At 57.6% G+C, this 25,140-nt stretch overlaps 1 protein-coding gene across 2 annotated transcripts in view; it reads left to right on the top strand.

The window, feature by feature from the left end:
* LOC122386933 (serine/threonine-protein phosphatase 2A regulatory subunit B'' subunit beta-like) overlaps window positions 1–25,140 on the top strand; it is a 93,893-nt gene that overhangs the window by 15,263 nt on the left and 53,490 nt on the right. The window contains exon 2 of one of the 2 annotated variants that reach the window (XM_043376682.1): window positions 12,101–14,447. In XM_043376682.1, the coding sequence (XP_043232617.1) occupies window positions 12,426–14,447 (2,022 nt within the window). In that variant the 5' untranslated portion in view covers window positions 12,101–12,425. Of the gene's footprint in view, window positions 1–12,100; window positions 14,448–25,140 lie in introns of those variants that run through there. The other variant, XM_043376683.1, reaches the window with a different exon arrangement.

The raw sequence follows: 25,140 nt of genomic DNA, 5'->3' as shown, positions 1-25,140 counted from the left end.
GGACTAAAGTTAGCCACACAGAAGCGTGAAATGACCCTTATCGACTCGCTGACCCGGCGCTCTCGGCCCGCCAGACCGGCCACGGAAAGAACGTTCGGCTCTCGTTCTACTAAACAAATGTCATATTTGTCAGTTTAACTGTCCACATCGCTATTAAAGTTATTCAGGATACCTGTGAAGAAAATGCATTGCTCTGTCATCTTCACATCATGCATTAATTTACATTTGTTCATGTCTACTTTGCTCAATTGAGCTTGGTATCATGCCCATATAAGGAAAATTGGCCGCGCTGAAATGTCAGAGGTTGCACCAGCCTCAGCTCCGGTGGAGTGGGGGTAGCGCCCGGTGGGGCAGGGTAACCTTTGACCGGTCGCACGGCCGAGCAGCTGTCACCAGTACAGCCTCTGACAGTGAAACCCCGCTCACTTTCCCTGCGCGGGCACTGAGCGCAGCTGGATGGACCAAAACATGTATATGAAAAATGTAAATTAAAGCATGTTGTAAATCAAGCAGAACAGTGAATTTTCTTCACAAGTATCCTGAATAACTTTAATAGCGATGTGGACAGTTAAACTGACAAATATGACATTTGTTTAGTAGAACGAGAGCCGAACGTTCTTTCCGTGGGCGGTCAGGCGGGCCGAGAGCGCCGGGTCTGGGAGTCGATAAGGGTCATTTCACGCCTCTGTGTGGCTAACTTAAGTCCATCGTGACACTGAGCTGTGTAATTGCGCCTTATTGTCGGCTGTGGGAGACGCATATTAATGTTCGGAAATATTGTTCCGCTAAATATTGTTCTTTTGGCGTTCAGCTTTCACTGGAACTAAAAAATACATGTTTATATTTTCAAGAATGTCTGGGACAGCCCGTTGAATAAAAAAATATTAAGTTTTTACAAAAACGCAATTTGCAAAAAAGGCCATCGATCGATTTTGATAAAAATTACATTTTTGGATTCAGCTCACCGTCAGCTTTCGAATGGTATATATCGTTTCATTTGAGCCTGAGATGACCTTCCGACGAACCGTGGGAGCCCGCCAGGAATAGGGTTAAATGCCCAAAGCTGAGTTATAAGAATGATGCTTAATCCCCATTTCCACTCCAACAGGGCTTGAGAGTCTAGGCATTCCTGTGGGGCACGGGCTAACAATGACTATCTCATAATCACTGTGGCCATGAACATCTACTGCCATTGATTAACACCGGTTTCGCTGCGCTGAGCGGTGGCCGTCCCGTTTGTTGGATTCTACAGCTGGCTGGCGGAAAGCGTTACCGGTCGCCCGTCCACCGCCCGCGGGCCGGACCGAGCGGTCCCGCTGACCCTACCTGACCTGAGCCCGGCGCGATATGGGACGGGCAGACGGGGGTTCGGCTCAGCGAAGGCAGCGCCCACTGGTGCTGGGGACTTTTTTAATAGACCTACTGTACGGTGTCGGGTCACCGCTCCCGCGCGCACCTGGACTAGCACAACAGCCGGATAGAGTTAGTGAGCCCGAGCTGTCACGGCTAACGGCATAAAGACGCCGCCGCTAAAAGCCCCGCAGCTCCGCAATCTGATTTGGAACTCCAGAGTCGGACAGGAGGCCTGAGCTTGCTGCTGTTAGCACCTGTTAGACTACCTGGGGATTGGAGAACGGGCTGGCGGATGTTCTCTGTGAACTGATCACAGGCAGGTGGTAGGCTGCCAATAATCGCTGAACGAACTCCTGGGAAACCAGCTGGTGTGCCTCTGTGCAAGATCGACCACAGGGCTGCCACTGTGCGCTTCCGAGCCTTGCATAGGCACGACCCTGCCTCGCCCTCCCGGCCAAATCTAGAAGCCCACCCCGAGTCCGGCCGTGGCGCTTTTTAACGCCAGTTTGATAGGCCCGTGTCCATAAACACGGCGCCGGCGCGGTGCTGTTTTTGGCCCTGATGACGCCGTTAGGCGGCCGTTTGCCGCCGGCGGCGCTGCGAGGGCGTCTCCGTGGCGCCCGAGACGGCGCAGCGTCATGGGCGGCGGAGACGGACAGCCGGAAACGAGTGACCCTAGGGTCACTGGGGCGGACCCAGAGGTTGGACGGATGAAGGACGGCAGTTGTCAAGTGTCCAGTAGAGCCGCCGGGCTAGGGACGGGAGAGACAAACAGGATAGACGACAGAACGACAGGAGATACCGATTTGAGAAACCGACGGGAGAGAACGACCAGAGGAATGGTCGAAGAGGAGAGACTGAAAGGGCCTCAGCGACCACCTGCTGCTGTGGGTGCCGATTGAGCCGTGTTTAATCGACATGCGCAACTCGCCGCCATATCTGCCGTCTGACGTCGGGGCAGGAGCGGCTCTGCAGCTGAGCCACCGCTGGCAGTCGGCGCGTGCTCCCCGTCCCCCGGTCCAGGTCCCCTGACGTCATACCGCCGCCAGCATGGGTGGCACTCTTGGCACGGACTGAGCGGAGAACTGGGCCGAGCGGACGGCTCTGAGCCTCCGACTGACATGATTATTGAAATGAAACTATTCTCGAAATCCAAGGATTCGCGGCTGAGCTGTGCGTTTGGCAGGTTTAGAATTCCATGAATACATGTCCTTGACCCAGTTTTTGGTGGACGTATTTTACTGTTCTGTCTTCAGTCCCTTTATCCTGTAACATATCGTTATGTGCTGTGGATCGTTTCACAACATTCGTCATTGAGAGCGCTGTGACGTAGCGCCTCAGTACTTCTTTCCTTAGTTATGTTTATTACCGTACATGCTTTTTCATGGAACCTCATGAACGACTCCATGTTCCAAAGTGCACGTCGAATGCACAGCTCATTACTCCCCCCCCCCCCCCCGCCGCACAGTATTTACAGCATTGACATCACCCCGGCGTCCCTATACCGCCGGGTAAATCTGCACCCCGCCAGTGATCCGTCTGCGCTGGCGCCTCCGCTGACGGATGCTGTCCGTCACACCGTTCGTGACGTCACTGCCGTCGCGTGACGCACCCCTCAGGACGGTCGCTCGTCTCGGACCCTCAGGGTCACTGGTCCGTCCTCGGCTGTGGACCTCGGCCGGTCGCTGCGGACGGTAGCTGGAACAGATGGCTCGGTCTGCTGTGGTCTGTATGGGGGACGTCTGCCTGGCATGCTTGGCACGAACTCGGGAGACGGCTCCGACAGCGCGCAGCGGATGTGCCCGCCTGTTTGGGGTGTATTCCTGTATAACGAGAGGGACGTGCACACATGCCGCCCGTGTGTGTGCGTGGCGGCGGGGGCGGGGGCGGGGGCGGTAGGTCGGTGACCTCTGCCGCCGCCCGCGCGCTCTGTATATGTTACGGTGCCCGTCTGGCGCGGTGTAGGCGCCCGCCCGCCCGGCCGGCCGGCCGGCCCGGGGCCATGGTCGGCCTCGGCGCCGTGCAGGGGTCGTCGGTCAGAGGACGGCCGAGACCGGATACGGGGGTCCACGGTGGAATGACCTGACTAGGTCGACGCGAGGGAACGCTGCTGGCTGTCGGGGTGCTGCAGGCACAATTTCTGATCAGCCACCGGCTTGATGCGTGCCGTCCGTCCTGTCCTGGTGCCGTGTGCGTGATTTGGCTGTATTGTGCAATGCACAAGCCGTCTGCCGGACTGTGCGGACGATTGCTCCATAAAGCTAAGCCGGCCAGAATCCTTGCGTGAGCTGTGCGTACGCACTGCATGCATCGCACAGCGCTCACAGCTGTGCTGTAAGCCCCGGTGCGTGCGGCTGAGACTCCACACATCTCCGTCAAGCCTCTCACACCTCCCCGCTAAGTCGGCACTAGGTATCGGCTGTGTCGAGCGCAGGCGGCTATCACGGCGCCGGTGGCGGAATGGTGAGAGTTCCGGTCGGTCCTCTGCGACTTGGCTACTCTTTGCGGCCCCCTGGACTGTGGCAGAGAATCGGCACGCGCCGCGCCCGGCCCGGTGACAGCGAGACAGCCCGCGCGCCGTCCGACCACGGCGACATTGGCCGCCATTATCCACTTGAGGCGTCGTCCCGACCGCCGGCCTGTCGTCGCACTCTTTGTTCGCCGTCCGGCCGACGAAACGAGCCCACATCTTATGGTGTACTTTCTCTTTTCTTCTGGCTCTGCTTCATTGTCTCACTTTCGTTTTCTCCGGGTGTTTTTGTTTGCGGCTCGGGATGGGTCCGATGAGGGTGCCCTGGTGCGCTCCACCGGCGGGTGGTGGTCGATATCGATATCTGATACGCGGAACCCATTTTTTTGTCGAGATGCGTGCCCGTGTTCTTCTCATGATTCATAATTATTCCATTGGCACGTAGTTGTCGGGGGCGCTTAGAAACATTTTTCGGGATGTGCAAATCCTGTGAACCATGAAATGGTAACGTATAGCCTGAAATCACCGACAGTGGAGGTGATGGGCGATTGATGAATGAGTGAAAAGAAGGCGGAACAATGGAGAGACTGATGGTCCCAGCCACAGAGTCCCACGTCGTAGCCACAGAGTCCCGAGTCCCACGGCGCCCTGTGGCGCGATGGAAGAAGTGCCGTCTTTTTTGCAGCCGTTCGTCAGTGACCGTTTTTGCGTAAGACTCCTGATTGTGGCGTCTCGACGACCGGTGCTGTCAGTACCGACTGGGGCTGGTGGGTCAGCGGACGGTAGAAGGGTGTGGGCTGGTCTGCTGCGGTAGACTGACCCCGCCCATACCCCACCGGCTCACCTCCACGAGACTCGTTTGGAGAGCCGTGTCACATCTGTCTCCCTGATTCATCCCTCTGGCATCATCTGGAGTCGTCATTAGTTTTCTGTCGGGCTCGTGTTGGTGGCCTCCAGAGTGGCTCGCTGGCACTATTTGAGCCGCGCTGACGGATGGTTCGGTGACGTACCGTCTGACATGTGTGTGACGTCACGCTGTCTGTGACGTCACGCTCCGTCTGTCGGAGTGTGCTCGGTGACCGTGACGCGCCGTCACCGTCACGAGTCGTCTGGGTGAGGTGGTGTAACAGACTCCGCACCCGCCGAGGTCGGCTGCGGCAGCTGGTCGTGCGTGACAGCGGCGGCAGCCGATAGCGGGTAATGGCCCGCCCCCGCCCCCGCCCCCGCCGGCTGGATGTTGACTCGGTCCGGCCAGATGATGGCCACGACTCGGTACCAAAGAAAACGAGATAGCCTTGGGCTGTGTGGGCGGCACTGGCACCCGGGGTGTCTCGCTTATAATGAGCCCGCCGATCGACTCGATCACTGGGGAATAGAATGCGGAGAGGATCTATTAGAAGGAAACCGGCCATCGTGTAAGGAAACACACCATTATCTTGTATGTGAAACAAATAAATGGCATGCTGTTATCGGATATTCCTAGTTCAGTTTATTACGGTCGACGTCAGTCTAATCCCAGGGTCGTCGATTGCGTGCTTATTCCAAGGCCACAAGCTCGATCTAGTGGATGACCTGTCAAGATATCAGAAATCAGTTTATTTTCCCATGCGGGGCCTTAATGGTGGATTAGTATTGTAAATCGTCGTGGAGCGTAGGTGTATGACGCGGTGGGGCTCCAAGCCAGAGGACAAACGGGGCTACATTTGGGGCTCAAACGTTAATTTTTCACCGTCGTCGTTTGCTTTCTCAACGTTATCAACCGGTTGATTTAGTTCGATTCTGCTATCCTTGTGGTTTCGAACGTTGCCTTGTTGCAGCTCTGAATGCTTGATTATACCAGTGATACCATTTCTTCCCCCAACTCTGTCGAAGTCTACTGCTTTCAGTCCTCTGATCACTTCACACACCTGCAGGGGCATATGCCGCCGCGTTGCGGGGCGGACCAGCTTCGGCCTCCGTCCGACCTTCAGGGCCGTCAGCCGGAGATGGGACATCGGTGCCACTGTGTCATCATCCGACACTTTGCTAGATAGGGCCACTTCAGTCGGCAAACACCATGAGATGTGTCTGACATGGTCTGGCTGAACAAACGACCACCCCCGGGCTGCCGGCGGAGACTCGCGGTTAGGTCACGGCGACATTACACCTGACGAGGTCACCCGATCAGGTCACAGTGGCCCAGGTCCCCTGACCAGGTCACGGTCTGGCCGCCAGGTCACCTTGCGCCTGAGAAGGTCACAGTGACCCGCCTGACCTGAGAACCGTGTCTTCTCCGCAGCGGCAGGGAAGGTGACCCGTGCTGTGCCGGCACGGTGGCCCGGCTGGCTATCGGCCCGATCGTTTGATCCCCCTATGATTTATGTCTGGGACGGATGTTTCTCGTCGTTCTTGGAATCTCTGAAAACCTGAGTGGGCTGCTGATCTCGTGCTCCACGCTCCTGCAGCGGATTCCCGCTATTGTATTCATGCCTGGCGGCGGCAGCGGGCCGAGGCGGCGGCTGATGTGATGCGGGCAGGGCGGGGGCGGCGCCGCTGACAGAGAGCAGTGACAGCAGTGCCGCCGGACGCGGTGACGGCAGAGGCACCGCCGCCGGTACCCCGCTCGTCTGACGCCCGTGGTGTCTGCTCCGGTCCGGTGGCCGCAGCACTGGCAGCGAGCGGCACGGCGGAGACGCACGGCGCGCAGACCTGCCTTATATACAGCCGGCCGGCGTGTCTGTGTATACAGGGCGGCACCGTAGACCGCGCCGATCGCAGCTGCTGGGCAAATAAGCAGCGCAGATCAGTGGCTCCCGACCGCGCGATTCGCTCCAGATTTACACAGGTGTGACGTAGGGTCTGGGTCAGCTGTGTGATGTCGGGTCAGCTGGGATAACGTTGGGTCAGCTGTGTGCTCGGCGCCGGATTGATGCCTGTCTTTCCCTGTCCAGTACAAAGGTCCGCCCGGTGCCAGCGGCCGGTCTGACTGCATACGGTTGCCGGGCCCGGGCCGGGGTCTTGGCACCGACCTCGGGTCCGTCCGAGATCAGAGCCCTGGCTCGGACGTTTACCCACTCACCCCATTTTTGTGTGGCAGAATAGGGGCGCGGCGGAGTTCAAGGAACTCTGAGGTGACGACCGCAAGGCCCTGGGCTGGTTAAACAGTCGGAAACCTTGTCACAGTTTCGCCACAAGGTCTCCTAGAGGAACTATGGGCTCTCTACTGCTCATTCGACCGATTGGGCCCCGTCTCCGTGCCGCGGCTCTAGTGACCCGACCTCGCGCCCCAATCGTTTCTCCGCTCCAATAACCCCTATCGTTATCGGCACGGGCGGCGGACGGCGCCATGGCTGCGTGTGCGTGTATGCAGAGCGGCGCGTCATATCCTCCGCCCGGTCCAATCAGGCGGGCCATAACTCAGCTCCCCGCCGCCCCCGCCCCCGTCCCCGCCGGGCGCTGCTGGGGGCGAGCGGCGCTCACTCAGCCCGGCCGACGCGCAGCGCCTGACATACCGCCTGCGTGGGCCGGCTGGTCTAGAGTGGAGCGGTCCACCCGGTGACGCCCTCTCTCCTCCCTCCACTCCCTCCCTCTCCCTCCTCCCTCCCTGGCCAGGACATGACGGCGGCGGCCGGTTGGGTCTGACCGTCTGCTGGCTACTGGCCCAGGTCGGGAGATGATCAATTTCCTGCGACACGGCCGTCCCATCAGACTTATCTTTGGAGAACCCAGTCACCCTGGTTATCCTTGGTTTCTGTCACTGGCGGATCCAGGCTTGCGTTTTGGGGGGGGCCAACTCATGCAGGAGCCAAACCTAGGGTACCCCCAAATCCTGTTTTCTCATCGGATTTAGGCCACTTATTTTTCGTCACAGCCCTGACACTATGAATATTTTTTTTTACTAAAAATAAAAAATATATAAATGGTAGCCCACCCGACCCATGCCTTTATATTACTTTGTAAACACTTACCATTGCTTTTGTTGACCAGTTAACCCGCTTCGAGTCAGTGCTTGGGTCCCTTTGCGGGCCGGGAGGTGGTAAAACACCCCCTGTCTAACTCGGCTCCTGGGCCACGCACTGATTGAACTATGTTTCATTATCGTTTGGGGGAGGGGGCAAACGGGCCACTTTAGGCCTCTGGGAAGGGGGCATGACCCTCAATGCCCCCTCCCTGGATCCGCCAGTGTAAGAGACCATTGGAGCTGCAGTTGGGTACCTCAGACGTCAGGGTACGCCCTCAGATGTATAGGACTCGAGTGGAGACCTCTTATGCTCTAGTGGACTGAAAGGACCCAAAGGAGCCCGTCTAGGGCTCCCGGAGATAGACGTGGGCCCTCAGGAGCCCGCCAGAGCCCCCAATGAGGGATAAGTGAGGGATACCAAGTGCCTGCAATTGCATATTGCATAAGCCATAACGTATCAGTGGCAGATCCAAGGGGGGCCACATGAGTCATGACCCCCTTGGTGCCCGGGGGCACCACAGGCCTGTCAGGGGCACCATCGACCTAGCAGGGGCACCGGGCACCACCAGCCCGCCAGGGGCACCACAGGCCTAGCAAGGGCACCACGGGCCTGTGAGGGGCCCCACAGGCTTGTCAGGGGCACCCCAGGTCTGTCAGGGACACCAGAGACCTGCCAGGGGCACCACCGGCCTCGCAGGGGCACCATGGGTCTGTCAGGGGCACCAGAGGCCTAGCAGGGGTACCATAGGCCTTACAGGGGCACCACCGGCCTTGCAGGGGCACCTTGGGCCTGTCAGGGGCACCATAGTCCTGTCAGGGCCCAGGGGCACCAGCGGCCTAGCAGGGGTATCACAGGCCTGCCAGGGGCACCACCGGTCTAGCAGGGACACCACCGGCCTCGCAGGGGCACCATGGGCCTGTCAGAGGCCCCATCGGCCTCGCAGGGGCACCACCGGCCTCGCAGGCATCACGGCATCACGCAGGGGCACCTTGGGCCTGTCGGGGGCATCACGGGTCTGTTGGGGGCACTTTAGGCTTGTCAGGGGCACCACAGTCCTGTCAGGTCCCAGGGGCATCAGCAGCCTAGCAGGGGCACCCTAGGCCCGCCAGAGGCACCACAGGCCTGCCAGGGTCCAGGGGCACCACGGGCCTGCTGTCAGGGGCACCTCAGGCTCCCGTGCCCCCCCCCCTGGATCCGCCAGTGATGCCACACCACGCGAAACACCGCCAACTACCAGCTGCCGCGCCATAAACACGTGCCAACCAGTCTTTTTTTTGAAGGTGGCGACTCCGCTCGCGCGACTTTTGACTGACCCTCACTGCTACCATATTGCCTCCATATTATGCTGTGGAAAGCTTTTCTTCACCAAGTGGCTAAAAACCTCCATCAAGGTGTATTTTCTTAGCAATTTTTCTGACGTTTTGGGGGGGGCCAAACAGGCCACTTTAGGCCTTTGGGGGGGGCCATGGCCCTAAATGCCCCCCCCTGGATCCGCCAGTGGTTTCTGTGTTACCGGCTGGCGGCTACTCGGTTCACCTGTGCTCATCATCGAACCGCCAGAGCGCGGCGTCTCTCAGTCTCCACTGTATGATCTGTCGCGCCAACTGGCTCCTACTCCTTGGCTCTGACGAAACGTCCCAGCCCGTGCGCGCTTATTTGGTTACGCGTAACTTTCGGTTTCCCGGGGCCGCGCTGGGCTGAGCTGGGCACCTGAGCCTGCCGGCTGAGCTCGATTTCAGGATAGCTGGAGGGGGGGGGGGAAGGGGGGGGGGCGGCACAGCTGACCGACCAGCTGGCGGCTGTGCTGTGCACTGTGCACTCAGTGCAGGGTGCAGACTGTCACTGCTGACTCCCGAAGTATGGGTTTCGGCCGCTTCAGATGACCAGGCGGTTGTGGATGACAAGCTACAGTGACCGTGGTTTTCATCTCACCAATCATTAAGGTGTCTCGGCACTGCCTGCCTCAGTGATCGGCGCTGACCTCAGAGCCGTGTGACCTCAGCCCCTCTCTGGTGACCGCTGAGGTCTGACAGCTGACGACTGAGGTCACCCCGTGCCGGCCGCTCAGTCGGACCGGCTCCGCCCCCGTCCGCAGCCCGCCCGTACCGCCGATATCCGATCCGCGGTCGGCGCGTTGTTTTCTCTGGCTCCGGCACCACGCGGCGCGCGGAGAGCGGTGCGGTGCGGCCCCCTTTTTGCGGCGGCACGCACACAGCCTCGCGCGCGCCGACCGACCGCGGGCGACGAGTGAGCGCCGCGGCCGCACGCCGGAAGTCGTCGACCGACGCGTCGGTGTCGATGGGAGGGGGGGGGGGGGGGGGAGGGTGTCGAGCGCCGGGTCGGCCCGGTGCGTCACGGTGGCCGCTCACAGGGCGTCGGCGGGACCAACAGGACTGAGGTTGGCACCGGGTGGACTGAGCCAGAAGGGCTGAAAGATGAATGGGGGACGAGGAGTTATGGCGCAGGCTCCTGCAATATCACACCGCCTTGGTTTCTGAGGCATGGCTGTGAGGATTTATTGGTTGATGTGACACATGATAATTTTGTGTTTAGTGACAACCGTATACAACCAAATACAGTTTTAATTACGGACTTTGGGTGCGGTGTGCTGGCATTTATATGGAGCCTCGCGCTGTTGATAACCGGCTGTAGCCATGACTCGTCTGGTCTGGTGTCCGTCTGGCCGCCCGTCTTTACTGGCTACTGGCGGCGACAAGGGGCGCATGCTTGGTAACCAGGCCTTCTCAGAGGCGCCGGCGGCACGCCCTCAGCCACGTGATGGGGGTCTGGCAGCGACCGCTCCGCTCGGGGTCCGGCAGTTGACGATGTGGCAGTGGCCCGCGAGGCAGGCGGTGTGGTAGCTGCTGGCGGGGGCGGGGTGGCGGGCTGTCTAGGACGGGTTGAGGCTCGGGAGAGGGAATGGTGGGAGTGGGGATGCTGGGGAGGAAATGGTGACAGTGCAGTGTTGTGGTTGTGTCTCGGGTTTTCAGACGTAGACCCAAGTTGACCCAGGTGGTGATTACCGTGTACCGTGTAGTGACCCCGCCCCGCGGCGTACCGTCAGTGCCGGCCGGGCGGCCGCTCGGCTGGCGCCGCCCTCCCGCCCCGTCTCCGAACATGAACAACTACGCGTTCCGGTTGCCGTGGCTGCGCCGTAGGTGGGTGGTGCTGCCGGCCGACCGGTCCCGTGCCGTGCAGGTGCCGGGTCGCGGCGGTCGGCAGGCGCTGTTTGTGTTGGCGGCTGTGCCGGCCGGTCGGTCGGACGGTCGACGGTAGGGCGGGGTGTGTCGGTGCCGCGGTCCCCGTGTCACCGACGGCACCCTGTCACTCCGGGCTGCGTCTGATCCGCCGGCGGGACAGCCGACTGACTGGTCACTCCTTGCTTGTTTTGTGTGTGTTGTGTTGTTTTGTTTTCTGTTGCTCTCTGCACTGAGCTGCGTGTGGCGCTGCGAGGTTGGCATGGCGACGCTCCTAATCTCTCCTTGGCTCGTCTCTTTCTGTGGAATCTTCCTGACCTCTGCCTGAACATCACCATATAACTCTGGTTTTCGCTCCAAAAATCCAGATGGATCCGATTTTGTTTTATTTTGGTTGTCTGCAAAACTAATTAGACGGCATGATAAATGACGATCTTGTGATGTGCTACTTCCGACACCGAGACCCGAGTCTTCAACGCTTACCTCATAAATCATTGTGTTTTTGCAACATAAAAACCGTATTTGGCAGCAGCATGCAAGGTGATTGCGTTCATTTTTTTGTAATATCTTGCCGGACTCGCAACTTTGAACTTTTTTATTTGCTGAACGCCCATAAACCCTTCTGCAGTTTTGTGATGGGATTCGCGTCCCTCTTATGGATAAATTTAACAGTGAAATCTGCATTGACTTCTTAGGAACTTTCCAATCTATATAACCAGTATTTGCTAATAACCGTTCTAGATGACATTGTTTTCACTAGGTAATATCCCATTCAGTTATGTCATTTTTATCTGATTCAATTCTGCCCTCAAGTCAAGCTCACTTCCATTAAGGTTGCATACCCAGCTTTCGGGTTGAATTTGAAAGGAATGGGCAATTCATCAAGGGCCTCAATGAGAGGTAAAACACATGCTTTTTATGTATTTCTGTAAATCATTCTGTAGGTGTTCAGGGCGCGAGCCGAACTGAGCCGGGTCGGGTCGGCACCTCATCCTCGTCCTCCGCTCCCTGCGAGTCCTGCGACCTTCAGCCTGCCCAAATCGGGCCCACCTCTCCACCGTCGCCGCCGCCGCCGCCGCCGCCGCCGAGAGCGCAGTGCCACCGACGACTTCGCCTCACCGTGTGCCGTGCTATTTTAGATCTCTGGCGGGACGCGCGCGTGCGCACGAGACGGCCGGCTCTGGTGGGGACCAGGTGTGGAGCGCCGCTGCCGGCCCAGAGGCATGCCAGGCCGCCAGTGAGCGCCGCCGGCCCGACCGAGCCGCTTCAGTGACCGGCAGTGACCCGCAGTGACGGGTAGTGACCCACACAGGGCCAACAGTGACCTCCAGTGACCCGCAGTGACGGCGCCAGGCGGGCGCCGAACGGCAGCGAGTGCCGAGTGACGAGTGCGTCGGTTGTGATTTCACGTGCACGTACGGTGACACTGAGTGATTCGATAACTGCGTGATTCGCGCCGGCATCATGTCGGTCAACAACGTGATCGACCCCAGTGACCTATTCCGAGAGCTGAGCGGCGGCGGCGGCGGCGAGGGCGTCTCGCCAGCCGAGGTGAACCGGCTGGCCGACCAGCTCACGGCCACCACCGACAACATCCGCACCCTGATCAGCCGGCAACAGGCGCAGCGCGCGCAGGCCGCCCGGCAGCTGGACACGCCGCCGCCCTCCAGCTCCGCCGGTGACGAGCTGGAGGACATCGCCAAACAGATCGCCGACCACGCCGAGACGCTCTACCAGACGTGGAAGGCGCGCGGCCTGGCGCCGGCTGATGTGCTGAAGTCGCACAACACCACCTCGCTGAATAGTGAGGCAGCGCAGACTCTGTCTCGGCACCTGCGTGAGGGCGGCTCGCGCGCCTCGACCCCTTCCTGCCGCACCCCGACCCCGTCTCCGGCCGGCCGCGCCGCCGCTGCGCCCTCCTCTCAGCCTTCCCCCTCTAGTCCGCAGCCCCTGGAGCACACCATCCCGATCCGGCTGGAGAGAGGCGGTGCTCAGCCGCGGGTCAACGGAGCCGACTCGCCGACCGCAGAGAGACGCCAACCGCCGGCGGACCGCTGGAAGCCTCAGCAGCAGCAGCCACACCAGCAACAGCAACAGCAACAGCCCCAGCAGCAGCAATATCAGTCACAGCAGCATCAGCAGCAACAACAGCAGCAGTTTATCAGCCAGCAGCAAACCAATCAGCAGCATGTGCAGAAACCGGCACCTCAGCAGCAGCAGCAGCCGCAGCCGCACAGTCCCAATGCTGTCCAGCACCAGCAGCACTCTCCGCCGCTGTCTCAGCAGCAGCAGCAGGCGGCTGGCCAGGCGCGGCGAGAGCCCACCGCTCACGGCCGCGCCGCGCCGCCTCCGGACCGCTGGAAGCCGCAGCCGCAGCAGCAGCAGCGGGGCGCTATCTCCCCGGCCGACCTGCTGGCGTCGCCCGACAGCGACCGATCGCTCGAGGAGCTCGTCAAAAACTTTGTGCAGGAGGACAAGGCTCGCCGCGGTGGTCCGAGCTCTCCCAGCTCCCCTCCGGCCGGATATCAGACGCTGCCGGCGCGGCCGGGCGAGCAGCGCGCCTACCGCGGCGCCAAGACCGCTCCCAACCTGCTCAACTCGCGGCTCCAGGTCAGCACCAACGGCGAGCGCCGGGTCCTGGAGGCAGGCGACGAGCCGGACAGCAGCACTGCCACCTGGCCGCTGAAGGCCCGCGCCCGGCCGGCCGACCAGCCGCGCACCGCTCTGCCCGAGCAGACTGCCGGCCCGGCCGCCTCCTCTGCGGCGGCGGCGGCGGCCGAGGCGGAGCGGGCGGCGGACGCGGCGCTGGCCGAGGTCCGCCAGCAGGAGGAGCAGCTGCGCTCCGCCCTGCAGAGCGGCTCTCTGATAGCGCCGCGCCGCGACCTCAGCCCCCGCCCCGACGGATTGGCCATGTCCACCGTCGACTACGCCAAGCTGCGCTTCCAGGACCCGCAGCAGCGCTCGCGCGCCGCGCAGCGCCTGGAGGACTCGCGCTCGATGGCGCGCGGCGCCGGCGCCACCGGAGCTCAGGTCACCGAGGCGCGCTCGCGCTACGACAACGGCCAGATCAACATCAGCGACTCGCAGTGGCGCGCCGAGTGGCTGCCGGGCCGGTACGCCGTCGACCCGGACTCGGGCGTGCTGATGCCGCCAGAGTCGTGGCGCAGGAAGCGGGCCCTGCAGAAGGCCGCGGCGGCGGCCGGTGACGCGCCACGCACCGTGTCGCCGCTGCCGCACCCGCAGCTCACCGAGGAGCAGAAGGCGCACATCCGTGAGCGCACTCTTTCACCGACCCCGTACAACGCGGCCGGCGTGGCGATCCGTCCGTTCCTGACGCAGGGCTCTGTGGCTGAGCGGGTCTCCATCTTCGAGAAGTGTCCGGCCGAGCTGCGGCAGCGCGGCGCCAGCACCGAGCTGCAGGACAAGATGCGTCAGCCGGCCATCGCCGCCTGGCGCGCCCAGAACGAGGTCAAGGACAAGGCTCAGGTGGGTCCCCGTGCATGGCTCGTATGTGCCCCGCGTGACCCTGCTGACCGGGTCTCTGGGACCCCACTGACCGGGTCTGCCCCCCCCCCCTCCCCCGGCCGTGCAGTGCCCACGGCGAGCCAGTCGCTTTGTGGGGTGCTCCGTTTTGTATAGCTGGACACGGGCAGCACGGGTGGACACTGATCACCGACACAGGTGGGGCTCACTACAAATCATGGCCATCACAAGCACATCACATCCGCCCGATACAATTGATTAAACACTGATCAGTTCGTTTTCTTATGAATAAAATAGTTACAACAAAGTACCTACAGAGACGGTGTCTCATCAAAAAGTCAGCCTTAATTATCCAGATGTTAAAATTGGTGAATGCACTGTCTGAAATCGCTCAAAAACACCTTTAGACGTCGTCCAGTGAACTCGGATTCCTCTCGCCGAATGGAATGTCTCCCGGAGGCAGGGCGCATCATCCGGCACGTCGTTACCGTGGTTTTTGTTCCGTTTATTGGCCGGCGGAATGACGGCTAGAGGCGAGCGGCTGACGGTTTTACGGCCCGCTTTTTGGCTGAGTTTTTCTGTGTGGCCAAATGGCGTCTGTTGTTTATTTTTCGCGGACTCTAGCCGCGGACATGGGTGGCGTCTGTGTTGGCTGGCGGCCAGTTCGACCGCCGCCGGTGACGGCTGGCGTCCGGTAGAGAAGGCACCGGGCGCTGACTCTGGAGTGCCTGAGGGCCTTTTGGGGTGGCTGTCTCTAGGGCCAGTGTCATGTAGACACTGCTGGCTCTTCGAGTCCGTTCTATACCTACTATGTCCGCTCCACTCGTGTTCGATCCGCTCCATATCAATTTCCGGTCCTTATCCGGTCTGTAGGGGAAGTTGGGGCAATGCCGGAGTTGGGGCAAAGCCGAAATTCGAGATATTTCGAAAACCGTAAGACATGGATGCCACCTGTCAGTGATGCTCTGAAGCTTAAGTGACTACAATTATCGCATGTTTGTTACGAGTTGTCATTCGGAATACTTCGACTGTGAGGGCGCCAAGAGCGTTTTCAAGGTACGTTTCCCTTGTACTACATGCGCCTTTGAAGCTGCATTTTTTACTCATTATGCTACCGTTTGTCTGGCCAATTCGGTCAAGTAATCTTTAGCATGTCTTTGCATAAGTGTGCTGCCTATTTGAAATTTATACAGCACGTTGAAAAGTTATGGGCCTGCAAATGAAAGTATGGATGGCTGGGGTAATGCCGAAAACGTGCGATTACGCACGTGTTAAAACTAAGCACGCTACGTGGACTTTACTGCTGTACTAGGTCGTTCAATAAGTAAGGTAAAATCGCATTTATTTCAGTCCACCTTTGGTGTAACGACATGAAACTTGCAACATATGTTAATCGAAATATTGTCTTCAAAATGGCTATAAGCATTTGGTAGCAGATCCCATCGGTCAACCACCCCAGCCTTCAGAAGTCGCACCTACTTCCAATTACCGTTCAGGCGCACGTGCTTATCTCAGCACTCCACCAAACACTGAGAACCCGCTCGGAAAACTCCTTATTGATGTTTTTTACCATGTCTTTTTATTTTCTTGATTGCCCCATCCGTAAAAAGTTATTCCCGGAAACAGAACGTCTTCCGGCGATCCGAACAGATTGAAGCTGGACGGCGCCAGATCAGGGCTATACTCCAGCATTCCTGTACTGAAAGAGCAAAGCCACCCCCGCACTGATGCCTAGTCGGGCATCCTTCTGTTGTTGAGTGAACTCTTTTGGTATCCATCTCAGGCAGACCTTGAAAATATTTAACGTATCTGATGATGCCTGTAGCCGATTCGACAGAACACTTTACTCCGTAAATGAAGTCAGTCAAGCGAATGCTTTGGGTCTCCATCATCACCTCGCTGATTTCACGGATGGTGCCAGATCCAGAGGGTCCTGCAAGTATAGGTCTGCCTGCCGTAGAATTTTGTCTCTTACACTGCCGTATCACTACCCACTTCCCACCACTAAGCATTGTTAATGGTCATGTGGCGTCATCAGGGTACAATTTGCTGCCGACGCCGGTTTCGAGATGAACTCGAGGCTCACCTGACAAAAAGGCACTTCCCAAACGGAACGGTGCTGCATCAATGTTTTCATACCGACCGTGTTCGAACAATTTTTCAAACTCCTAAAAACAGTTGGATACGTTGTGTAGCAAATTGTTCGTAGATTCAGATGACATATTTCATTTTGTTTAACTTGTTAAGGTTAATGAGCTATAGCACATTTTACCTTACTTATTGAACGACCTAGTAGAATAGCAACGCGTATTTTTAGTCACACAAATTACACTTTCAACCGACACAACGGCCTGTTACCTATAAGGAATGATTTACCTGGCATTTTCTTATTATATCACACAATTATAGCTTCCAGTGTGCACCGCGTCCTCAAGCTCTTGAAACGTGTGTCAGCTTTGATGAATTCTGGATAAAGTTTGAGATAAAATGGCAAAACATCAATGTCGGCATTCCCCGTAGATCATTTCTCCCATTTTCGGCTTTCCCCGCAGTCCGGGGCAACGCCGAAAAAGTCACTTCTTTGATATTTTTAGTTTGTGCGCTTAACGGTATGCGAATTCATCAAATGCGCCTGGTATGTTTGAAAGGCAAAAGACTGGCCTCTCGAATGTTGCCAACAAGAATAGCGTATGTTGTCTACATTGCGTGCTACGGGCGTCAGAAAAAAAGTCTTCGGCGTTCCCCCAACTTCCCCTATTTTCTCCGTATGTAGATGCTCGGCTTCGTATCTGTTTTTTGAACTACCGTATATGCTTGCTTTTGTCTGCTTATACATTTGTGCATCCACCTCATACGATCGAGACGGAGATAATAGCCGTTTTCACGACGGCCATCTGGTACATATTTGGTGCAAATTTGGTGCAGATTAGGTGCAGATTTGGTCAAATTTGGTTCAGTGTATCTCTTAGTAGCTATAAGCTAGGGTTGCGCTTATTGCTTATGTGCCTGCTTTGACATATTATCAGAGATTATCATCGATTAAAGCACTGAAATGAATTCATAAAATGAAGATATTTGCTGTAAAAGAGATTAGATGCAGATTTGGTCAAATTAGGTTCATTCGCCGGACTGTCGTGAAAACGGCTAATTTCTATCACGTGAGCTCCTGGCGCCCATACTCGACTTTGAGGGTCGTGTTGTGGTGTCACAGCCACTGCCGCGGAGATCAGTGGTGGCCATAGCTCCCAATGTCCTGCAGCATACAGGAGAGTCCGCCCTTTGAACCCCACCCATCAGCATCTGGACTTAAATGGTCTGCAGGCCAGAATTGACTGGCTGTTCCGGGAATCATGAAGTTTGTAGACATGTCTGCGGGATAACTCGGCTCGGAATGTGATATTCTGACGTGCGGAGGGGCGCTTTGTTTATCTTGACCACTGTTTGGGGCCGACGCTGAGAAAGGCGGACCCATGTTCTGCAATCGGACGAACTTGAACGGCGAGGGCTGCATTTCTTCTCACCTTAGGCTAATTAAAGTACAAATGCAGTATCTTCCACTTCTGTTGACTTGCTCTCGAAAGCACATGTCCCATGCCCCATTCCAAGGAAGCACAACATTAGCCCAGCCGCTTGTCTAACTGCCTGACCTATTTAAATGCCGTGTTAACCCGAGTTACACAGATTTTTCACCAATTTCCCGTCTGTACTGGCCAGACGACCACCGTGTCCGCCCTCGCTGCAGTCTCGTTCGACATGTCTGTGTGCCTTTCATCGCTTCCCTTGGATCAGTACCCTGAGCTATACCTTGAATCCCTCCATGCCGGCCTACTGAATGAAACCGCGGACGGCTCGGTTACGAAGACGATAAAGTGAATCCCTGCCTGCTCCATTGAACTCTGTTCATATGGCTACTTCCCTCGGGCGGTGTGTCCTTTCCTGCCTCCGTATGTCGCTAATGTGTCCCTTTCTACCTTCTTATCCCCCTGATGTGTCCCTTCCTGCCCTTGTATGTCCCTCGCTGCTTCGGAAATTGGAATATCCCTCTCCGCCGCACTCCTCTTCCCTGGTCCACCAGAGGCGTACCGTGCTCGCTGGACAGTCCATCCAGGCGGCGTGTCGCCGGCCGACCAGTCCCCTACCCTGTGTCTATGTCCCGTCACGTCTCTGTACCGAGCGGACCGGGCTATATCACCGTCTCAGCGTCGTGCCGCGGTGCTGATCCAGCCCATACCGGTGTCTGTGATCGGCCGGCGGCGTGCTGACGTAGCTGCACGCCACGCCACGGCTGCCGGCTGACTCTCACAGCCGCCACAACTGGGCCAAACAGTCGACAAACGTCTGGCCAGGAGCCACCGCGGCGGCTGCCATTAGTCATATGGCCCGATATTTCGCGGCCAGATTGTCAAATTAGCTGATTGGCCGGAAATTGCCCGTCTGATTGGTCTGACGCGGAGGTGGCCGGTCGTCTGGGTGACCGATTATTCGCTTACTGTCAATGATGAATAGATGCTTCAGTGTAGAGTTGCAAAGTTTTCCCAATGGGCTGTTACCGGCACCGCCCCGCCCCACAAACATTTTCTGGGATACCGGCATGCTACCACGCCCCAAGCAAAAAAACCGCCAAATTACCGGCATACTAAAAAACCTGCATTCTTGATTCTGGCTTACCCCTACATGAGATGCCACATTTTGGCAATTTCAGTAACCGCCCCACCCAACAGCCACCCATTGTCCAACTTATTACAATTCAATAGCCTCTTAGTGTCCAAAGTTTGAATCATATGTTGATAATTTTTTGTGCAAAATCAAAAATACCGGCATGCTACCGGCAAGACATGCCAGATACCACGAAAAAACCTGCGGTAGTGAAAAATTACCGGCATGCCGGTAGTGCGGTAGGGAAATTTTGCAACTCTACTTCAGTGCGAGGTGCTTATCTTTATTTTTTTTTTGTCCATCAACAATGTGGCTTCTGGCTAGGACATTCACAGTACACACTTATGTATACCGAACATCATGCCGCATCATTTGATACATGACCTAAGGAGCATTAGTAGGTACTGTTACATCGAATTAGCACGCCTCATTCGGCACGGACGGCAGCAAGATGAAATAATTATTCTTTTAGTGTCCCAGATATAGGAATTAAACATTCAGACCGCGTACCGCCAATTTCGAGCTGCCAAGCCTACTCCGCCCTGAAGCTGAAGTCTGTTTCGTTCAGAGGGCGTGGTGAGGTTACCGACCTCGGCCCGGTCGATGCCCTCCATGATCCTCTGCCTGCGAGTGAGTGGATCCATCCGTAGGGCATCTCCTTAGACTGAGCATCACACTGCTCCACTGCACCGTCTGCTCGTCAGTTCACCGTTCAGTGTGTGGAGTGGGTGTCGCCGTGTCTCCCACCCACCACCTCGCAGCCAGGCCGGCGAACGGCAGCTCAGCTGTGCGGAAACGGCGCCAGTGAAAGTCGCACGGGGCGGCTGCCTGCGTGGGAAGTGGGCTGTCGGAATGCCGCGCTGACGCCCTGGCCAAGGCCAGTGGGGCGTGCCCCTCCCGCGGACCGTCTATCAGCTCTCTCGGCTCTCTCGGCTCTCTCGCCTGCTCGCGGTCGGCGCACGCTGACGGCGGAGGTGCGCAGTTGGACGTCTGTGTCCGCCGGCGGCCGCCCCGGGCCCGGCTGACGGAGACCCGGTTTACGGCCCGGTCGGCTGGAGACGCCGCGCAATAGACAACATTCCGCCGGCGACCGCGCGACCGCCGGCGGCACTGCAGCTTCTCCGAGAGCTGCGGAGAGCTGCCAGACGGCCGAGACAAGCCTGTCGTGATCTGAGCACCGAGCTTGGCACGACGGAAGCTGGCGCGGTGGGCAAGACGGCTGCAATACACCGGCTGAGTCAAAATGATGCCGGCATCAAAACTCAAAAGGAAATGAAACGCTGCTTTACTGATGAATCCGAACAACGAACCTCTTAGCAACGTCTGTTCTCAATCTAGCCAACCTTGCCAAATACCCTTTCACGACAGTGTCCCGTGCCAACAACGCACTATCACCTATCGTCGGACCGTGCTGTCACTGTTCTTTACTGTCACCGTTCTGTCATTCTTCTGCCACCATACTGTCACCCTCCACTCCTTGCCGCTGCACTGCACGGCTGTCATGACCATCTCCGCGGCCCGGTCTCCCCTTCCACCGCACCGTTATGTTGCCATGTGTAGCGACGTGCCGCGGACAAGGGATGACTCACAGACTCTGCAGTCGCCTCTCCTACCGACATTGTACCGGCTCTGAGCGGCCGGCGGGACGAGATAACGGCCAAGCCGGCCCTGTTCCGCAGACGGAGACAGTGTCCAGTTGGTTGCTGTATGATTCATGAATTGTATTTATTTGGCCACATATGATAACAGAAGTTTGATTTGAAATGTAAAAGCCGGCGGTGCCAATGGGTGGTCTACAGCACGGCCTATCCAGTATCCATAGCTCCCGATGGCACAACAATGTCCAGCTCCAGTCAGTGGTGTTGCCTTCCCTGTTCCCCCTACCCCTCCTGGCTAGAGGAGGGTCTGGCTCCATGTAACGGTGTCCCCCGTCGTGACCTGTCGTGGCCCCTCCCCCTCCCTCTGAGGTCTGTGGCCTGTGCGACTCGTGACAGACCGTGCAGACGGCTGTCCCCGGGCAAAACGGTCCACCTCAGAGTCCAGACACACCTCTCGTGATCGAGGTCGGGTACAGAGGTCAGAGACGCAAGGTCCACAAACGTGTGAAATGGGAGGCCCTCGACTTTTCTTGTGAGTTTCGAGGATGAGTTTCACAGCTCTGACAAATTTCAATGCTCAGCTCTGAGCTGGGGACCGTTTTTCAGAGGGCTGACGTCAGGATTTGCTGCTAGGGGGATTATACCGAGGGCACTCAGCATTCCGTGAGTCCGAGTCACGCAAGGTAGATAAAGCCGCCGGACAGGGCAGCCCAAGGCTGAGACAGGCCCAAGCGAGAAGGGTCGTAGGATACTGCCGCGTCGTCTGACTCTCCCGGTGCAACCTCTAACACCTTCGAGAGTCGGTCGGCGCCAGTTCGGCACTCCCTGTCAGCCGCCGCAGCTGTCTGGGTTGGAGGTGTGTCGACTGGAAGTCAGAGGTCACACCGCACCGAACACGCTCAGGGGTCACACCGGACCGGGTCACCGCCCTGATCATCGTGCCAATTTGAACGGCTTTAATAGTTATCATAGCTTTCAACATGGCTATGACAATAATTAAAACCAAGATGCGGGTATGACTTATCTTCGATGACCACCAAACGGATTAGTGTTGCCTGTTACGAATGGCTTGTTTGATTACATGCCTTATTAATTGACGTTGGCTATTTTTACCAGTCATGCAATACGATTTGCTCATTATTTTAACCACTGCCCGGGCGCTCAGCTGACCAAATATTGCACAACTGCAATGTTGTTATCGAGTGGACCGTGGGAGACCAATTTGCTATTCAAATCACCCACACCTCTGAACCCTGCCGCGCTCAATCGCAGATGACGGGTTGGTGGTGCGGCCATATGTATGTGTCCAGTCGGGGGTATTGTTTGTCGCGTGTTCTCGCTGTACCGCCGCGGTGTTGTGACGGACGGACTGTGATTCTGCTAGCCGCGGGTGGTGGGCTGTGTCTGCTGGTAGAGACAGGCCGCGGTGATTGCCTGTTTGGGATTCAGCGGTGTCGCAGGACGCCGGCTGGCCCGCCGCTGCTCGTTGTGTGAAGTCGAATAACCCCGCTGGCTGGCATGCCAAAGACGCGTGGCGTTTCTGAATTCCGCAGCCGTTTTGGTCCGCTGAACGGCAGCCTGTATAAAAACGGAAAGGGAATGCCTTCAGCCGACCGTTTTTTGGCGGTACAGGTGGACATATTTGGAGCTTCTGTTTGAATTCATATGTTCATGAATAAAACATTTATGCAGAATAATCACGCCTAAGCTTGTAATCTGAACGCGTCATTAATTTCTCATTATGTGAACAAAGCCTGACAGAATTACTCGGGAATCATGTTCAAAGCCTTGTTAGTTACATCACCTTGTGGTTGCGAATATTTAAGTTTTTCTTTTGGTCTGGTGGAAATATTCAATTTAAATTCGTATGGAAACCCTCTTCATTAGTGAGGCTGGGTGTGCCCAGATATTAGTGTCCGCCTCTCTTTGAAGTCCTGTGATGATAGGTGAAGAAAAAAAAAAACGGGAGGGGCGCTATGTGGAGTAAGGCGGTTTTCACAACCTCTCGTCTCAAATAAGAGGCGAGTCTTATTCCCGTGAGCCGAAATCCACCTGAAATCAAACTAGAATAGTGAGTGAGGTTAATCAGAGTTCGTTTTACATTTTTGGGAACCTTTTCGGGAGGCCTACTCAGTGTTTACTTTGTTTCTCTCTTAGCTAACCAACCCCGTCCGCTATGTCATTAGCGCTGAGCGTGTGACGCTTCCGACCTTGGTCCGACACATCCTGTGAACTCCTGTCGGTGAGTATCACCCCCTGCACGTGGCAGCGGTCATAGGCTGGCGACCCCTGACCTGTGCCCTCTGCCACCGGCAGCCAGGCTGGGTCGGGCCACCGCGGGAGCTTCACCCGGGCCACTGCGAGAGGTGGTGAGTCAGGAAAACAGCTGACTCAGCCCGCACATGGAGATAATTCAAATGCTCAGCCACAGCACAGCTGAAAAGGAATAGACAAACAGGATTATTGGACTGAATTGCACCAATCGAGCCAGACGTCTTGGCTTTTATTCGATTGATGTTCAAATGAGATGGAGGACAGATCTGTCCTTATGAATTGAAAAGGGTGGCTCGGCATAGATGAGTAATGAAAGACATCCCCCCCAGTAGTTAGAGTGCCCACTAATTCTTCATGCCCGTGTGGTTGTTTGCCGCACTAGCCTTTCTGGTCCGATGGTGTGGCCGTCTCACCAGCCCGCATCTCACCTCCGTCTGGGGAGGGGGGAGGGGGCGGTCAGCTGAGCGCCGAGCCAACTGCCAGCTCCGGCGGCGGCAGCGGCGGCATCTGGCCCACTGCCAGCAGTCGTGTCTCCCGACCGAGCCCGTCCGTCCCCTGCCGTGGCGACTCGCGGCGCGACGCGGCTGTGGTTGCCGGCTGTGGTCTCCCCGGCCCGAGCCTGCCACGTGTCGCCAGTCGTTACCGCTGTGATGATTCGGTTTGGGTATGAATCACGGTGAGCTCATGCTTCATGCGAACGCTAACACGAGGCTGCGGTCGTACTGAGGATCTCCCACACAGATGTTGGCTGTCGGTGGTCGAACGGTAGCGGGCGGGCGGTGTAACCCTGCACCAGCTTCACCTGGTCGACCACATCCCTCCTGACGAGTTAGCACTGCCTGAGGACTGCTTCTGGCACTTCACATCTCCCGTGTAACCACCTCATAACGGCAGCTCGGGCGCCGCCGCGGGATTCTGTCGGCTCCGGCCCGCGGCTGGGGCAGCTCTCAGAGCCCGTCCAGCTCGGGTCAGCTCTCTGGTGTGGTCAGAGCTGCTGCCGGCGGCTCATTGCAGCTCATTAGTCATTAGACACGGCATCAGCATTCAGACGGCGTGCTCCGCGAACTGCTCGCTCCGCCGCCGTCAGGAGTTTGAGTGGTAGGCGGTGAAAGGAAGACCGGTGGTGGCCACCGGGCGTGCGGAGACCGAACCTGACTGTGCGGCGCGACGGACATGACCGACAGACAGTGACCGGTCCTCGTCTAGGTGAAATTAGTCATAAACAGACATGAGACAAGAGTCACATCATTCAAATACTCTCTGAAACCGGCCCGTCTTCGTGAACGTGACTGGTGAGGTGGCCTGCGATTACAACAGACTATGGGCTACCCTGAGTGCCGAGTGACCGCTTTTGTGAGCTACTCTGGCTGAATTTGGCTGGCTGAGTGTTGTGCCATCTTTCTGCCAGTGTGGACCGGTCTAGAGTGGGCGAATCCCCGGCTGGTCGGCTGGCCGGCCTGCGGAATGGAGGCCCGATGGCCTGATGGAGACTGGCAGATAGATGCAGCGATGTGGGATGATGAATGATGCATGCCAGAGTCCGTGGGCGGCGCGGTGGTGACGTACTGGGCCCTGACCACCTGGCCGTGCGGCTGCCTCCCCGAACTGTCTCGGCTGATACATGGCTCTGCGGCTGCCTCCCTGACTATAGTGTCCCTGCTGATATCATCACCCTGTACCGTGGCCGAGCCTGGGATACCTTCCCTTGGCTTTGAGTGCTGGTTTGATACTGCCGTGAGACAGGCGGTACAGCGGGTCTGAGGTCAGTACCGTACACACCTGCTGCCGACTGTCAGAGAGCTCCTCACGAGTGAGTAACATGAGCCCACCGGCGTGACCTCACGGCGGATACAGTGGCGGTGACTGCTGAAGGCTGCGACTGCCGGTCAGGTCAGCTGCTACTGGCTCCGCCACAGCGCGGACGGCCGGCAGACCACCCTGTCCCTGCTCCCTATCGCCTGCTGCAGGCGGCGCTATCAGGCCGCCGAGAAATTAGTGAAGCCTGACCGCCCGGGGACTCATTGGCATTCGGTCCGTGCCTGCACCGACCGGCAGCGTACTGTGCACTGTGCGCTCCTACCGCGCATGTTGTTTGTGAACGGACAGCGAAGAAACATAAGATCAACATGGTGAATTTACGATCGGAGTTATACCCCTCTGAATTACCA

This window comes from Amphibalanus amphitrite, unplaced genomic scaffold (assembly GCF_019059575.1).
Source record: "Amphibalanus amphitrite isolate SeventyFive unplaced genomic scaffold, NRLGWU_Aamphi_draft 000267F_arrow, whole genome shotgun sequence".
NCBI classification, from domain to species: Eukaryota; Metazoa; Arthropoda; class Thecostraca; order Balanomorpha; family Balanidae; genus Amphibalanus; species Amphibalanus amphitrite.
This window is presented reverse-complemented; position numbering and strand designations above follow the sequence as displayed.